We start from the raw sequence: 18,675 nt of genomic DNA on the forward strand, positions 1-18,675 counted from the left end.
CCTGAGATCATGACCTGAGCTGAAATCAAGAGTTGGAGGCCTGACGGAGCCACCCAGGTGCCCCTGGCATTCTGCATTTCCAACAAGCTCCAAGGTGATATGGATGCTGTTGGTCCATGACCATACCTGAATAGCACACTTCTGTCCATTCAGGGACAAAAGATTCTGGAGCATGCAGACAGCGCAGGTAGAGAACTCACCCTCCATATTCATGTTCCTTACTCTGTGAGGACGAGATGGACATTACCAGAACTGAACAGGCTCTCCCTGGACATTCCCACCCTACCGGATCAAGGGGCTGCATTGCAGTGGAATGCAGTGACCAACCTTGGGTCACCTCAAATGGCAGTGTGTCGGCTTCGCCACAAACTACGGGAGTTTTTAATCATACTGCACTGAGGGACTTGCCCACACCATACCAACTGTTCATGTGGATCTTCGTTGTGATGTTAACAGCTTATATAAAATTTCTGATTCCTAAGCAGCGGTATTACTGAAGAGAGGCCGTGGCCCTGCCTCTGCACAGGAGAGAATCCACCCGCAACCACAGATCTGAAATCATCTAGATATTGTCCGGACAGCAGCGGGACAAAGGTCTCGGGGAGTTCGGATCCAAGCAGAGGACTGCGGAATTACTGCAAGTCGTTGGAGAACCCATGTCTACAGACAATGTTTCTACATGTACAAACTAGTTTTTTTGTAGATGTCATTAAGATAAATTTTTTTTAAATATCTTAAGTGTGAATAAGTTCAGGCTAGTTATGGCACACTATGTATTTTCTCAATTAATGGATATTAAAAGACAATCCCATATCACTCGGGGTCATCACAATATTTGGACATTAAAAAGGGGTCCTTGTCTTCCAAAACATACGCCAGACATAGCCTGACATAGGAAAATTCAAATCCTTCAATATTTCAGAGAATAAATGATAAATATGTCATTATTAAATATGTAAAGAAATTATGTTCAAATTCTGAATGACTGAATTTCTCATTATTTAAATGAGGAAAGAAAAAGCTGCAGCCGAATTTAACCTCAGATGGTTTAATAGAGGGATCTTATTCACTATATACAGGATTCTCTAACGACAGTGGGCTGGTCCCAGCCGGGCGACCTGACCAACACGGAAACCCCGGGGCAGCGCAGGGGCCACTAAAAGTTGACCGTCTTGGCCGGCTTCACGTCTTCCATTTCGGACAACAGCCAGCGGTAAGTACGATGGCGCCGCAGCACCTCAATGGCCTTGAGCTCCAGGGGTGTGGCCTGAATTCCAAGGTCTTCCAAGCCAGGCAGGTGGGGCAACAGCATGTCCGTGATGTGAAGCTGTGGACACACAGAACCATGGAGAGCTCTGAGACCTGACCAAGAACACAAAGTGCCATCTCACCGAACCCTGAAACACTCAAGTTGGCCTGAGTCCCATCACTGAGACTTGTCTCCAAAGGACACGTGGCTGCTTTTGATTCCTGCACCTCACTAAAAGTAGACCACAGAAAAAGAGTTTAAGGGAAGGAAAAAGGCAAGGTCACCAAATATCAGTGCAAATAGTTCTACCCACGAACACAGAACACTGGCTCCAGATGAGCCATTCCCCAGACTGAACCAGAATCAATCTGCAATGGAGAAGCACCAGTCACATTGTCAAGGTGGCTTCACAGGAGGTCCAGGAAGAAAATAAAACAGGGGCTAATGCAGAAGCAGCCCATTCCCCAATTCTCCCTTGTGCACGGGCTTCCTGCTTCCATTCACACTGCTGAATTAAGGAGATAACTGGCATTTGTTCCTTGCTCATTAAGAGATAATCCATTAACCTTTATGCTCCTACTATACTTCATCTGGTTGATCGATGCTCACCAAGATCTAAAACACCAAACCCATCTTGTTTGTAGAGGAGAATGAGCTGGAAGACTTCCACAATCCCAGACCATCCACAAGCACACGAAGAGAATCAATACGCATATAGAGCAACTCGCTCCTTCATCCTCCCCACCTGACAAGGTCTGCAATTTTGATCGGAGTGCTGTGAGGCAGCCTCCAAATCCAAAGCCCAATCGGCCTACTGTATCCACACCCACTCCATTATCAGTGTAAGAGACACATTTGCACGTATTCAGACAGTCAGTCCTCCTGTCTGGTTTTTCATGAACGTAGAAGGGATATCTTGAAAACGGTCTCAGCTTTCCAGACACAGCCAGTCAGAGGGGAGGATCAGGCCTGCCCCATTCACATCTGCTCCCCGAGGACTTTCTCATCTTCTCTATGTTTTAACTTTTAGGTAACATTCAGAGGATCATTTGGCTATTCTTGCTGAGAAAAGGTCAATAGGTCTTCAAAGATAGAGACAATACAGAATTTTTATTTTATTTTGTGTTCTTCCTCGAAATACTTTTACCCGCAGTGTGGGAGACCAGCACGGGAGACAGCAAGACAGAAAGAGCCAGAGCTCTGGAACCCAACACACTGTAGAGGGACAAGACAGGCAGGCAGCCCAAGACTGGTCAAGAGAATGAGAAAGGAATAATCGACCTACTTGGATTAGGGTAGGCAGAGTGGACACCTTTCTTTAAGCCAAAAATGCTCAATATTATTGCATACACCTTCAGAATAAAAAGTTGAAAAACAAAACAAAACAAAGGGCCTGGAGAGGCAGGAGTAGTAAGATCTGACATATATTTTGAGGGTTGCCTGAATAATACCTGTTGATGGTCTACGGCTGTGCTGCCTAGTACAGTAGCCACTGGCCAAATCTAATTTTCATTTAAGTTTAATTAAAATTAAATAAACTTAAAATCTTATTTTTGCTGTTGCACTAGCCATATTTCAAATGTTCAACAGTCCTATGTTGCTAGTCGCTACATTTTTTTTTATTATGTTATGTTAATCACATACATTACATCATTTTTTATTATGTTATGTTAATCACATACATTACATCATTAGTCGCTACATTTTGAACACTGTAGATTACAGAACATTTCCGTCACTGCAGAAAGTTATGCTGGACAATACTGGTTTAGTATTAGTAATCAGGGGAGAATTCCTAGGTTTTTGGCTTGAGCAACAGAGAGAACAGTGATCTCATTAACATAAGATGAGAGAGGCCAGGAGAGAAGCAGGTTTGCAGTTCTATTTGTGGAGATGTTAAGTTTCAGGAAACTGTATTAGACCCAAATAGATATAAGAGTCTGCAGCTGGGGAAGGTGGGGGGCGATTCAAGGCTGGAGATAAAAATGCAGCTGTGAGCTCACAGACAGCAGCTGGGGCATGGGACGAGGGGAGGGTCGTTCAGAGAATGAGCAAAGATACAAAAGGGCTGAGGACAGAGCTTGTCAGTCCCCCAACATTTACAGATCAGGGAGAAGAGGGCAAACCAGGAAGGGAAACCAAAAAGCATGGCCGAGTGAGAGGAAGAAAAGCAAGGGAATACAGAGATGGCCAGAAAACAGACTGGCAAGTGAGGGTTCAGGGAAAGAAGGGGTGATCACAGGTAATCTGGAAAAGAGCAGCTTGTGGGGAGAAATGGGAATAAGAGCCTGAACGGAGTGGGTTAGAAAGACTGAGGTAAGCAACGGTTAAAAGCAGGAATAGACAGCTCTTCTGAAGAGTTTGGACTCAAAAGGACCTAGGAACAGGATGGTGGCTAGAAGGGACAAAGGGGAAGGGAGGGTTTCACCTTTAAAAAAACGGAGCCCTGAAGGCATGTTTGTGTGCCAGCAGAAAAGGAAAACAGACCACGTTGGAGAGAAACTAAGGCAGCACCCCCACAGCTGAAGCAGGCTGAGGCGGGGTGAGTTTCAGGGCCCAAGCTGCAGGGCTCGCCTCAGAAGGATAGTGGACAAGAGCATGCAAATAACCCAAGCCAGCAAGCGAACAAAAATCAATTCTAACTTATCCATATCTAGCTCTCTGCCCCGTACCTGGCCAGGCAGATGTTCATCACATACTCACCCGCTCCACTTTATCCCTTGTTGTCCATGGCTCAAATGGACTCATTTCAAAGAGTCGTGCTAGCCATCTGGAAAAAGGCATAAATATAGCGCATGTGATAAGCGTCTCCATACCCAATACTCAAGCTAGCCTGCAAGAAGCATCAGGAGGAAGGCTGCATAGAGGCAGGGGCTCACTGACTGTTTTGTTTTTAAGAAAATAACCAATATCCTGGCACCACTACCTGTGAGGTTACCTTTCCTCTCAAGCTAACCCAGCCTGACTGCCCTCACTGAGAGCAGCCCTGTTCTCCATGGAAGACACAACAAATCCGAACAACTGAAAATTAAAATAAAGCCATTACTACCAACAAAACAAACAAAAAATATCTGACATTCAGAGAAGTCAGTGCCATCTAATCTAATTTAAACCTCAGACATTCAGATATGCTTCTGTTAAGAACGTGGGCCGAGCTGAGTAGTATTTAAGATGCAAATTGTAATCCTTAAAAGCAGGCGCCCCAAGGGAACCAAAAAAATTCAAAAGTAAGGAGAAGCCTAAGACGGATGATTCAAATCAGGAAGCAAACATAAAACCCAGGACAAGAGAGTCGCCTGCTTCAATTAATGCCATCTCTCCACTCTTACTGAAAACAGGGTTTTCCTTATCTGCCACCAAGTTCCTGTTAAGTATCCTCGGGGCAGGGGGTTTCAGCCTGCATCCAGGGTACCCTAGGAATTCCTCAGGGCCCCCACAGAGCACTGGGGGCACAGGCTGGGAGTACGTGCTCTGAGGATCGCCCCTCACTACAGCTAGAGCAGCTCTGCTTCTATCTGATTTACCTAGTAGGTCTCCAGGGGGTTACTGAATGCGGGGTTCCACAGCTTTCTTTTTTAAAAACTTAGCATAAAAAAATGAAAAAGGAAGCTGAAGATGGGTCAAAATTTCTCTGGGAACAAAGTCTCAGATTCCAGACAACCTATCCCGATGGCACTTTACTGGGCTATTATAGCGTAATTAAAACACCCCCCACAAACCTCCAACTCTCTGTGCTCTGGCTGTGTGTTAACAGAGGACCTCCACTGCCCATTTCCGTGCCCTCGGTGGGCCACTCCGTTTGCATATGGCAACTCCACTATGCAGTAACTCTCAATTCCATGCACAGCCAAGGAAGCAGCTCCCAGCGGTCTGGCTGCACCAAAGCCGCTATCAGAATGACCTCACTACCGACTCCAGTGGATACTTTTAAGTCCTTCACCTTATCTGACTTTTCTGTAGCCTTTTATTCCACAAATACTGACAGAGTACCTACTGTGTGCCAAGCACCGTCCCAGGTGCAGGAGGTACAGAAGTGAACAAACTGCCTCGCTTCCCTTCTTGAAACAGTCATTTCCTCCCTAAAACACCCCCTATCCCCTTGATATCTAGGCTTCCAAATGCTCCACTTTTTTCACTTACATGTCTGATGACTCACTTTGCTCTTCTTGATAAATTTCCCTGACTCTGCAGGTCCTTTAAACGGAGGTATTCCTCGTGCTTGGCCCCCAACCCTCCTCCTTCACATATACTTCATGCTCTTCCCTAACCTACGTCAGTCACGGAGTAAGTGAGAATGAAGTAGACGGCTTGAAAAATAGAACACCCCCAATAAATAGTATCATCACACTGCATTCTGCCTATTTTTCTGACATGTGTGTTAGATCACAAGCTTTCTAAGGGTTTCGTATAATATCTTGGGTCCCTAGTGCCTTGCCTCAGACATAGTAGGCATTCAAGAAATATTTGTTGAATGAATGCAGGAGTGAAGTGCCATGTTGGTTTATAAGTCAATCCCTGGCAAACTGGATGTGAAGGTCTCCCTGACCAGACCACTAGTATGTGACATGATCATTCTGAGATTCTAAACCTGCAAAGGGAAGAAGTGAATCAAGAGGCAGGACAAGAAGAAGATAAGGCAACCACAAGGTCAAGTCTGAATCAACCCAGCTCCTTTCCCCAATTATATGATCAGACTGGTTTAATAAAGAAGGATCCTTTCCCATGTCTGGGTGAGTGATTTAGGGAAATCTGATTGCTCCTTCATACAACCTGCCGAGCAAGACACTTCTCCAAATTAAAATTCCGTGGTTTCTAATGAGAGAATCTGAAGAACTGCAGATTTAACCTCTCAACACACGTTGTTTTTCTCATCCACACTAATCCACATTTCCCTTTCTTAGACACCTCTGGTTCTGTCCTAGACTAACATCAAGACATCAGGAGCACCTCCTAGTTAAGAGATAGAGGCTCTACTATAACGAACATACTCCGTATAACCCTAAATGACAGCATTACAAACAAATGTATGGAGTTAGCTCTAGTTTAGAAGGCATAAAAAGAAACACTTTACTTACCGATAGGCAAACTGCGGCAAAGGGTACGGCAGGAAGGGTCTGTGAGCCACAGCAAAGACATACTGCACCAGGTCAAAAAGGACGTACTGACTGGGCCTACAAAAAGAAAACTTACAGTTCTCCAAATTATTGGCTCCTTACAGATTTTCTTTTCAAATTTAACAAAATAACATTTTCCTTATGAAAGAGGAAACACATATGCACTGCAGTAAATACAGACTGGCACAAAGAAAACTCACCCATAATCCCATCAAAAAAAAAGTTAATATATTTAATGTAGCCTTCTCATCCCCTTACATATACACATTTTTTTGCTTTTATAAATGTAAGATTACATAGGTCATCCTATTCTGTAATGTCTTTCATTTAACATTAAATCCCAATCACCTTTCTATGTCACTCAATATTCTAGCGCATATTTAATGATCACATAAATTGCACTGCATGTAATCATAACTATTTGATAAATTCCCAACTTGGGGGATATGGAAGCTATTAAAATATATTTTTCCTTTATAAGATAATGCTTTAATGAACATTCTTACAGTAAACATTTATACTTATCCATAATTATGTATTTATAATGTATTCTAGAAGTGGAACTGGCTCAGAGTATGCTTAGAAATTTTAAGGCTTTTATTGAATACTTCCATACTGCCTTCCAAAAAGGTCCTATCAATTCACATAAAATGCTAGCAGCCCTCTCACCAAAAATGAGTTTAGTCATAAAACTGTGCCAATCTGTTAGGTAAAAAAGGTACCCCAACATTCTAATTTGCATTACTTTAATGATAGAGATTTATTTTTCTTTTTACAGTTTTACCTACTACCTACATACACTTTTCTTTTCTCTCTTTCCTCCTGAAGTCCCGTCTATAAAGAATGATTTGTAAGAATTCTTTATATATACATATATATGTATGTGTGTGTGTGTGTATGTATTTAGAGAGAGAGAGAGTAAGAGAGTGAGAGAGAAAGCGCGCACGCATGAGGAGGAGAGGGAGAGGCAGACTCCCCACCAAGCAGGGAGCCTGATGTGGGGCTCAATCCCAGGACCCCGGGACCACAACCGAAGGCAGACACTCAACCGACTTGAGCTGAAAGAAGATGCTCAACCGACTGAGCACCCAGGTGTCCCAGAATTCTTTATATTTTAATGATATAGTTGGAAATATTTTTTACTGTTTGTATTTCACTTTTTAATGTTTAACTGTTTTGTGGCATACACAAGTTTAAACATTTTACTTAAGCAAAAGTTCGGATTTATTTTATGGTTTGATTTTATATTTAGAAAATCCCTCTACAGTAACCAGTGACATAAATTCCCACATATTTTTTCTTTTTATTTTAAAGGATTTTATTTATTTATTTGAGAGAGAGCACGAGAGGGGGAGGGTCAGAGGGAGAAGCAGACTCCCCGCTGGTTGGGGAGCCTGATGTGGGGCTCGATCTGGGACTCCGGGATCATGACCTGAGCCGAAGCAGACGCTTAACCAACTTGAGCCACCCAGGCGCACCCTGACTTATTTTTTCTAATGCTTTGGGGTTTAATCCATAACATACTTTCCTTCTGCAAAGTATTTTTGTATTGATATAAGGTAAAGGTATAAGACCATTTACTGAATCATCTATCCTGTCCCCATATTTTGAAATGTCACATACTGTGCTCACTTCAGCAGCACATCTACTAAAATTGAAATGTCACATACTATATATTCTTACATATATTTGAGACTGCTTCTGGACTTTCTATCCCACAGATCTGAATAATTTTGTACTGGTACAACCTAGCTTTAGTAATTATTATTGCTTATAATACATTTTAATATCTCTTCTCCCGTTTGCCTAGTCCCCTTTGCCTCAGAAAGCCTGTGAGAGCTCAAGAGTTGAATGAACATAATTCAGTGAGAAACTCCTCATTCTGACATTTTAACAAACAAAAACAAAAAACATGAAAATGTCAGCGAGGGGAACTACCAGACAAAGGCCTCAAGTAGCTTCCTTCAAGTTCCAGAAGGATGTGTAAGGATCACTGCAGGGCATACAAGCTATGCCAAAGAACAATTTGTAATCTTCACAATGACAAGCAATACTGGTATCATGGGTAAACTAATTATATGTAATATACTTGCTCTTCAGCTGCTCTGAAGCACTTTGTGTTCCATTAACTGTGACTCAAGGACCGGTTTAAGTGCCTCTGCTCACAGAGAAAGGTACACTGAAGCCTGTGTCTTTCCTAGCTTAGATTTCATGGTTCAGCATCGTAGTCATTCCTTTGCAAATAGCCTCAGCAAAACCTTGTCCCCCAGCCACCTCTCCACTATACTAGCGTAGCCAAGTCCCTCCTCTGGCTCATGCAAGTATCTGCCTTCTTTGTGCCAGAACCCCAGCAAGACAGAGCTGGAGAGAAAATACAACTGGGCTACCTGGCCTCACCTATATTTCTGATCACTAACTTCAAATGGAAGACTCCGTTCTGCTTTGCTACCCTACTATGCTCTCCCAAGAGGTGTTCTTCTGTGCTCCCAGGGAATACTTCCTATCTTCTCCTCGGTCCTCAAGGTTTCCATATACCTCTCTGACCCACCCCACCCTGCCTTTTAGCTGATGATCTCCCCACTCGTCATCATTTTCTTAATGGTGCCTTGTGAAGTACGGAAGTTTTCCATTTTGGCAGTGTCTAATTTATCAGTTTTTCCTTTTATGAAGTATGCTGTTGATATCACATCTAAAAAAATCTCTGCCTGGGGCACCTGGTGGCTCAGACGGGTAAGCGTCCAACTCATGGTTTTGGTTCTGGTCATGTCTCCGGTTGTGAGATCAAGCCCCGTGTCCAACTCCACACTCAATGCCAAGTCTGCTTGAGAGTCTTCCACCCTCCCTCTCCCTCCCCCTTGCTCCTCCCCCCACTCACACTCCCTCTAAAATAAATAAATAAATAAATAATAAATAAATAAATAAATATCTTAAAAAAATTAAAAATCTCTGCTTAGCCCAAGGTCTAGAAGATTATTTTTCTTCCAAAGTTTTATAGTGTTAACTCTTACATTTAGGTCTCTAATATGTTTTGAGTTAATATTTTCATGTATTGTGTGAAGTTAAGGGCGTATGTTCAATTTTTTGCATGTGGATTTCCCAGGACCGTTTGTGGAAAAGATTATTCTTTCCCCATGAAGTGTCACAGCACTTTTGTCAAAATCAATCATCCATAAACAGAAAGGTTGATTTCTAGACTATCAATTCTGTTTAATTCATCTATATTCTATTCTAATGCCAGTATCACAGTCTTTATAACTATGGTTTTAGAGTACATTTTGGAATTAGGAAATTTAAGTGCTCCAATTTTAGTCTTGTCAAAATGGTTTTGGCTATTGTGGATCTTTGCATTTCCCTATAAATTTAGAATTAATTTGTCAATTTTTGCAAAAAAAAACAAAAAACCTGCTGGACTACAGATAGGATTGGGTTGCATAAATAGATGAATTTGTGGAAAACTGCCATTTTAACAATATTGGCTCTTTCAGTCCATGACCAGGAGATGTCTGTTTACTTAACTCTTCTTTAATTTCCCTCAGCAGTGTTCTGCAAGTTTCTAGATACAGGTCTTGTATTTGTTAAATTTATACCTAAGTACTGTGTTCTTTTGATGCTATTGTGAATAAAATTATTTTCTTAATTTTATTTTCAGATTGTTCATTTGCAAATATATGGAAACAGTTTTATATACCGATCCTGTACCTGTGACCTTGTTGACTTTATTAGTTCTCATAGTTTTATGTACATGTGTGTCTAGCAAGAGATATTTAATGAATGAATGGTAGAATGAACCAACATCCTATAGTTAATAACTATGAAAAAACTAGAAGCAAAATTAAGGTCTTATGCTTTTGCCTTCACCTCAAAGTGTCTGAGAAATAAGCAAAGTTTTCCCCTGGGCTAAAGAGACAAAAAGAGAAACGCAGGTGCCTATCCAGAGTTCGCACACACAAAATGGGTACACTGCCATGCCTAGCACTTCCTTTCCCACCAACATGCCAAACAAGTATGGCGCACTGCAGCTCAGCAAAGAGACTGGAAGGGGCTAGGCAAAGGTAAAGAGGGAAATGGCTAACTCCTCCCAGAGTTATTTCCAGCAAGTAGTAAGCAAAATCTGTAAAGCCATTTCTACTCTTCTTTTCTTCAGAATCCTAGTGTAACTACCGTTTGACTAGAGTCAGAGGTCTTTGAGTCTAGTGATTTATGGACCCGGAGCTGAACACACTTTTTGTGACTAATTCTCCTGGAGTATATAACTCTGTGCTAACACAGTGAACTAGGAACTCAAGAGAGGGGCACATATCTTACAGCCGCTAGATACAGAAACACAGTATGATTTTTTACACTGACAAAAATTTTACTTAAACTAAGCCTATAACAATAGTGAAAAACATAACAATGTATGAATTCATAATCCTGGGAATATATACTATGTTTCCTGGCTTGAAAAGTGTCTTTTCTCTGGAAGCAAATATTTCTTAGGAATTAAGCTATCACTTAGTTGTTCAATCAGATTCTCACCTTTCATGGAACATCAGGTGTCATTAGTTTTGCTTCATAGAATAACAGGGTTCCAGGCCAATTATTAGGTGATTTGGTACCTATCAATCTGGTGGACTGAGTCTTAATTTTTTCGTTTTAGTTAAGTCAGAAAAAAGGTCCTAAATCCAGCTGTGACAGGATTTAATAAAATCAGGTAAGTCACACAGCTTAACTGTGCCCCATCTGTCCTAAGAGCAAAGAGAGCATATCATAAATGATCAGTCTTGTACAGCACAAGCAACTGTACCCTAAACCATCCATCTCCAACCTTTTGGGGGCATTGCAATACTCTATCAAAAGCAATTTAATTTTGCAACTGTACTTATTCCCTAAAAGTATTCTGGTTGTGTTTCTGAATCTATAGTAACATGCTTTATATGTTAAAACATCACTGGAGTAGTACAAAAGCATCCTTGGTGATCACTGGACTAAGTATATGTAATAGTCTAGGGCAACTGGTTCTCTCAGACTTTGGTGACAGAAAAATCACTTATTAAAGCAGATTCCCAGTTCACTCAAAATTCTGATTTAATAGAACCGTTCAGGAGATTCTGACAATAGCGGCCTTTGGACAGCTCTTTGAGACACACTGACCTCAGGGCTAAGGGAATAAAATTTCTGGAATAAATACAGTTGAAGAAAAACACTAAAAATGCAACAAATAAATCTGTAGTGACATGTTTAAGTTATTGTTCTTGTAAATCATTACAATTTGTTCATTTTAACAGGTAGCACAATTTTAAAGTCAAACTCTAGTCACCTACCCAACGAAGGCAAAAGATTTCCCTCTGGAATCTGGATCCTTAATTGCATTAACAATTCCTTTTGATACATCTACAACCTGTAAGAAATCGTAACACATGTTTAAATAATTGTTGAAAGAGAAAAACAGAGGGATGGGGAGATGGAGGGTGAGAGGGAGGGAGGAAGGAAGGAAAGCAGGCCACATCAATCACAACCAAAAAATAAAAAAAATTTTAAAAATAAGTTCAAATAATGGCATTGTCCTTTTTTTTTTTTTTTAAGATTTTATTTTGACATAGAGAGAGAGAGAGAACAAGTAGGCAGAGAGGCAGGCAGAGGGAGAGGGAGAAGCAGGCTCCCCGCTGAGCAGGGAGCCCGATGCGAGGCTCGATCTCAGGACCCTGGGATCATGACCTGAGCCGAAGGCAGTCGCTTAACCGGCTGAGCCACCCAGGTGCTCCCTGGCATTGTCCTTTTTGAGAAAGCTCCTTAAAGAACCCACTCCTCAAGGGCTCAAATGAGTCTACATATAAGTCAAGTAAAAATGGTCTACATATTGGAAGGTTCACCTAAATATTTTTTCTAGTCAGAACATGTTCACACTCAGACAGCTGCTGAGGCCTTCTGATTGGACTCTGCTCACTATCTCTGCAATCTCACCCCTTATCATTCGTCCTAATGCTGTTACCATGCCGCACAAATTAGTAGGCGGAATCCTATGGAACTGCCAATATCCTACCATTTTGACTTTCCCAAATAATAATCTTAAATGATTTCAGACCCCATGGTTTTCAATCGGGGGTGATTTTGGCTTCTCCTGGAAGGCCCTTTTGGCAAAATGCCTGGAGAGGTTTGTAGTTGTCACAACTGGGGGGGTAGTGCTACTGCCATCTGGTGGCCGGCGGCCAGGACTGCTGCTGAACAGTCTACTGTAACAGCCCCTCCAACAAAGAATTATCCGGCCCAAAATGTCAATAGTGCCACAGGTGAGAAACCCTGTTTTCAACATAATATGGAACCTAACATGCTCTTACCTCTGGACCCCTGTACACACTGTTCCTTCTGCTTGGAATGCTCTTCCCCAAACACCTTCATCTGACTTGCTGCTAGCCACCTTTAAGGTCTTACCTTCAATGCTGTTTCCTGTGGGAGGCTATCCCTGAACCTCAAGCCTGGATTCAGTGTCCCTCTGCTGTATTACATAAATCCTCTCCCTATCACAGCACTTACCACACCGCATGACAACTGCTTTGCTAGCCTGCCTCTGACTGAGGCCAACGTGAGGAGAGCAATCTGTGTCTAGTTCATATCTCTATATTCCCAGTGATGTGTACAGTGTGCCTAGCACATTCAATCTATTTTTCTTAAGTGAGCAAACAAATGAACACACAGAGAATACATGTACCTCTTAGATAAACTGAGAGGCAAGCAGTTGGAGCAAGTTGAAAAGAAAAAATGATGGAGTTACAGGATTAGGATAAAACCAGAAAACTGATCACCTGCCTCTGAATCCGCCAAAGCCCTTTCATCCGGGGTACTTACGTATACTGGGTGCTTCACTGTCTTCTTGCCCAAGGAAATAAGAGGTACACCACCAAACCAGCGAGTATCTGACAAAAGAAAGAGAAGTATGCTTTAGAAGGCCTCGACTACTAGAAGCCTCACCAATCTCCATATGCTCCAGGTTAGCAGAATCATTTTGCATAACTGAAATAATGGAATAAATGTAGCTGACATTGAGGAAGCTAATGGGCAGCCACTTGTTTGTCAGATAACAAACATGGAAAGTAAAAAGGCCAAATTTTTAAGGACGTGGAGAGCAAGGGAAAATGGTCAAATGGCTTGGCCACTTGGTGCATGGCCATTCCCAAGATGGGAAAATCACTGCACCCCATTCTAAGGAGGAACATAGGAATCAGTAGATCAGCAACACAACATGGGTAACTCAGAAAAGACCACTCTGGTAAAAAATGGAAATTTAGGATATGATGAATGCATTACCACAAATATGTGGGAAATGAAAAGATTATTTAATACATGGTGCTGAGACAATCATTTTACTAAAATGAGAAAAAAAGAGAAGAAGGGAGGGAGAGAAGGCTCATATCTCACCATAAACCAAAGCAAATCCCAAGTGGACTGAATGTAAAGGTTAAAAAAAAAGCCTTACAAAAAAACTTTTAAAGTAGACATTATTTATAAGAGCATCAAAAAGAATAAAGCACTCAGGAATAAATGTAACCAAATTGGCTAAAGACTTGCACATTGAAAACTGTAAAACACTGCAGAAATAAAACTTTTTAACGATTTATTTATTTGAGAGAGAGTAAGAAAGAGAGTGGGGAGAGAGGCAGAGAGAGAGGGGGAGAGAGAATGTCAAGCAGACTGCAAGCTGAGGGCAGAGCCTGACATGGGCTTTATCACATGACCCTGAGATCATAACCTGAGGCAAAACCAAGAGTTGGATGCTTAACCAACTGAGCCACCCAGGCGCCCCACTGAAAGAAATTTAATAAGCCACAAATAAATAGAAATACATCTCATGTTCATGGTGGAAGACAACACTGTTAATATGTCAAACCACCCAAAGAAATCTACAGGTAATGCAATCCCTATCAAAATCCCAATGGTATATTCTGCAGAAGTATAGAAAGCTCCATCTTAAAATTCATATGGAATCTTCAGGGACCCCAAATAGCCAAAACTATTTTGAGAAAGAAAAACAAAGTTAGATCATATGGGAGATTTCAAAACTTACTACAAAGCTACAGTAATCAAGATCCAAACTGTGGCATAAAGATAGACATATAAACCAGTGGAATAGAATAGAGAAATAACTTTTGTATGTATGGTTAAATGATTTTTTTGACATAGTGCCAAGACCATTCAATGGGGAAATGACAGTGTTTTCAATGACATCAGTTTCAATGATGCTGGGAGAACTGAATATCCACATATAAAAGAATAAAGTTGGACCTCTACCTTACACCATATACAAAAATTAACTCAAAATGGATCAAAGACTTAAACATAACAGCTACAACTACAAAATCCTTATAAGAAAATACGGGGGAAAGTTTCATGACACTGGATTTAGCAATGATTTCTTGGCTATGATACTAAAACATAGGAAACACAAGTAAAAACAGATAAGAAATGAATTTGGGGAAGGGAGGGAAGACAGTGACATAATTCAGTCCAAATCAGATGATAAATTTTATTTTATTTTAATTAATTAGTTAATTAATTTAGTAGGCTCCATGCCCAGTGCAGAGCCCAACATGGGGCCTGAATTCACAACTCTGAGATCAAGACCTGAGCTGAGATCAAGAGTCAGAAGCTTAACCGACTGAGCCACCCAGGCACCTCAGTAAATTTTATATTATATGTTTTTTACCACAATTTTTTTTAAATTGGAAATTAATACAGAATATGAAAAGACATGAGCAATCAGAGTGAAAAAACACAGGATAAAAATATCTAAATTGGATAAATGAACTGTGGTCTATACATACAATGGAATATCATTCAGTTATAAAAAAGAAATGAGCTATCAGCCATGGAAAGACATGAAGGAAGCTTAAATGCAGAGGCTAAGTGAAGGAAGCCAATCTGAAAAGGTGACATAGCATATGATTCCAACTATATGATATTCTAGAAAACAAACTATGGAGACAGAAAAAGATGAGTGGTTGTCAGGTATTAGGCGTGTGGGTAGCAGGGTAAAGAGGAAAGGATAAGAAGGTCGGGCATAGGAGATTTTTAAGGCAATGGAACTATTCTCTATGATAATCTAATGGTAGGTAGATGTCATTATACATTTGTCGAAATCCACAGAATGTACAACATAAAGAATGAATCCTAATGCAAATTATGGACTTAATTAATAATAATGTATCAATATTGGCTCATCAATTTAACAAATGTACCACACTAATGCCAGGTGTTAATAATAGAGAAAAGTGGGTGCCTGGGTGGCTCAGTCGGCTAAGCATCTGCCTTCGGTTCAGGACATGATCTTGGAATCCTGGGATCGAGCCCACGTTGGGCTCCATGCTCAGCGGGGAGTCTGCTTCTCCTTCTCCCTCTGCTGCTCTCCCTGCTTGTGCTCTCTGTCAAATAAATAAATAAAATCTTAAAAAAAAAAATAATAGACAAAAGTGTTGTGGGCAGAGATCCAGGGTTTAAAGGGTATGTGAGAACTCTGTGCTTTCCATTCAACTTTTCTGTAAACCTAAAACTACTGTAAAAAAATAAAGTCTATTAATTTTAAAACAATTTAAGTAAATATGCCAGCAACAAAAAATAACAGTAAATATAACAAAAGATGTTATAATATGTAGTCTAAATCAGTAAGAAAAACATCTCTCAAAAAAACAAATACACATAGGCAAAGGACGTATAAAGAAAACTGAAAGAAAAAATATGAATAGCTAACAAGGAGAAACAGGAAGCAACTGATAAAACTGTACCCCACCAACCATCCTAGGACTTCCTAGGAGGGTCAGAATCCTCTCCTAATACATAAGTGAATAAATTGAGAGGTAACTGGTAATTTGATAGAATCGGAAACTAAAGCTGGGTTCTTATCACAGACTTTAAAAATGTATTCTCCCTTCCCACCCCCACAAATGTACAGGGAAGTCACTTTTTTTACCCGTAAAATCTAAAAATCTCATCACTTAGTCAAGGAGACTGATTTCTTCTGCCAAGACAAGTCTAATTATTAAGCAAACAAAGCCTGAGAGCAAGCATAACACGATGCCCAGCCCATGAAAGCAGTTTACATACCAGTTTAACAAAGGCCAAATTCCTATTTATTAGTCCCTAATCCCATTCCACAGAAATTGCTATTAACAAGGAAGACTGACATGATCTTAGGATCATGAGGTTGAGCCCCGTGTCAGGCTCTGCATTCAGTGAGGAGTCTGCTTGAGATTCTCTCTCTCCCTCTGCCCTCCCCCTGCTCGCGCACTCTCTCTCTCTAAAATAAATAAATAAAATCTTTAAAAAACAAACAAACAAACAAGAAAGACTGATTACATGCACCTGACAAACTACGATGCTGCCTCTTTGTCTTTCAAAATCAACATCCAAGGGACTTGGCAATCAGACTGAAAGTGAGAAAGCAGTTACGAGGGGCTTCATGTGAAAAATAGAAGTAAGGCCAATATTTAAGCACTGACTACGGGCTACTTCATTTCAGTAACATGCCACTCTTGAGACAGACATTTTCATCTCCATTTCAATATACAAGGAAGCTGCCCCTCGTACACCTGCCACAGTCACAGAGCTAGTCAGTCTCTGTCTCCCAAGGCTGCACTCTTCCCGTGAATCTAAGGTGCTTCTTTTCTTAGACAGTAATGAAGACCACACTAGGCACATTGAACCTTTGGGGAGAAAAAGGCAACTGGGGAAGAGAAAATATACCTCAGTCTGTCGAGTCAGAGAACCCTGTTAGCTTGCGCTTAACTTCAACCTGGTTAACCGGTATCCTCTTTTCTACTACTAAGAATACAAGAGAGAATACATACTTGCAAAATGATTGAGGAATCTATCCTCTCTTCCAAAGATGTCCGATGGCTTTATGATGATGGCTTCCGGAAATGCATCTCTCACTTCCTTCTCTCCAACAGCCTAAACAACCAACCAAACAAAAAATAGAGCTCAGAGATGAGTGAACAGAGCTTGCGTTCCTTCCACTATCAGGACGTTACTTATATTTCAAAGGTCAGTTTCTCCAGATTAAGGCAGGATTCATAAAAGTCAGTTACACAGAATTTTTTTTTAAATAACACACAAAAGTGCCCTGCTTCTAATGGCTCTTTTTGGGTTTCTTCCTATATTTATCCTGGGGAAGCTTACGCAGAAGAAAGGAGAAAACTCAGAGTAGAATTTTTCCAGCCTCCATTTTTCTTTCTAACCATAGGTTCTCTAGATGGTGTCACCAATCTAGCAGGCTGCCAGACAAAGGAGAGTGTGTTCGGAGGCCACGATATGGAAGTGGCAGCACACATACCTACCCAGAGTGGGGACAGGCCAGGAACCTTTCTAACCTCAACACCCTCGCTTGTTTCCATCTACCTCCTAGACGAGGCCTCTTTCCGTGCAAGTATCAGCACCTTATCCAGCCTTCCTCCCCACCTGCACAGCCACTGCGAGTGACATATATGTCCAGGTGGACTTGAACCTCTGTTTCTTCAGCTTCTCAACTCCAGTGATCTCTTCTTTTCTCCACTTCTGCCCCCTTCAACTCATTCAGGCCATGGACCATATCAACAACTGCGATTACCCTTCTTCTGAAATACTACATGAAGACATCCTGTTCTCAGATGGCAATCTCCCATACTTCCAGCTGCTGCTTCTTCATCACCTGTTCCTGGGATGTCTGGTCATCACCTTCTCAGGAGCGCTAGTCCTCTGATGCTGCTTTCCTCCACATCAAGTCCTCCTAACTTACCTCAGACTAGATTCCATGGCCCAACTTGTCAATCAGTCTCTTACCAATACTGTAAACTATCTCATCCCTTTGTCTTTACTCCTCCACCCACCAGGCAAAATCCCAATTCTGAAACAACCCCATTAGCTTCCTTCTTTGAGCCATGCACTCCCACTGTCTTCAGAGCTAGAGGAAAATAAATACATAAAAATCATAAATTGGACAACTCAATAGCAAAAAAAAAAAAGTCCCAATTTGATCAAAAAATGGGCAGAAGATCTGAATAGACATTTTTTCCAAAGAAGACACACAGATGACCAACAGGTACATGAAAAGGTGCCCCAAATCACTAATCATCAGGGAAATGCAAATCAAAACCACAATGAGATATCACCTCCCACCTATTAGCATGGCAATTATCAAAAAGACAAGAAATAACAAATGTTAGTGAGGATGTGGAGAAAAGGGAACCCCTGTGCACTGTTGGTGGGAATGTAAATTGGTGTGGCCACTATGGAAAACAGTATGAGGGTTCCCCAGAAACTTAAAAATATAACTACCATATGATCCAGCAATTCCACTTCTGCTAA

The 18,675-nt window shown here is 41.1% G+C and overlaps 1 protein-coding gene across 2 annotated transcripts in view; it reads right to left on the minus strand.

Annotated features, from left to right (window-relative positions):
- Nucleotides 1-1,032: 1,032 nt before the first annotated feature.
- NDUFA9 (NADH:ubiquinone oxidoreductase subunit A9) overlaps nt 1,033-18,675 on the minus strand; it is a 35,450-nt gene continuing 17,807 nt past the window's right edge. The window contains exons 6-11 of one of the 2 annotated variants that reach the window (XR_010411619.1): nt 17,181-17,283; nt 13,189-13,256; nt 11,667-11,743; nt 6,325-6,434; nt 3,953-4,019; nt 1,033-1,327 (exon numbers count right to left, since the gene is read on the minus strand). Coding sequence is in view for 1 of the 2 variants with exons in the window: in XM_045874021.3 (XP_045729977.2) it covers nt 1,157-1,327; nt 3,953-4,019; nt 6,325-6,420; nt 11,667-11,743; nt 13,189-13,256; nt 17,181-17,283 (582 nt within the window). In the remaining variant the exon portion in view is untranslated. The remainder of the gene's footprint in view (nt 1,328-3,952; nt 4,020-6,324; nt 6,435-11,666; nt 11,744-13,188; nt 13,257-17,180; nt 17,284-18,675) is intronic. The other variant, XM_045874021.3, reaches the window with a different exon arrangement.

This window comes from Mirounga angustirostris, unplaced genomic scaffold (assembly GCF_029215605.1).
Source record: "Mirounga angustirostris isolate CCGP_5_RB_7025 unplaced genomic scaffold, mMirAng1.0.hap1 SCAF_5, whole genome shotgun sequence".
Taxonomy (NCBI): domain Eukaryota; kingdom Metazoa; phylum Chordata; class Mammalia; order Carnivora; family Phocidae; genus Mirounga; species Mirounga angustirostris.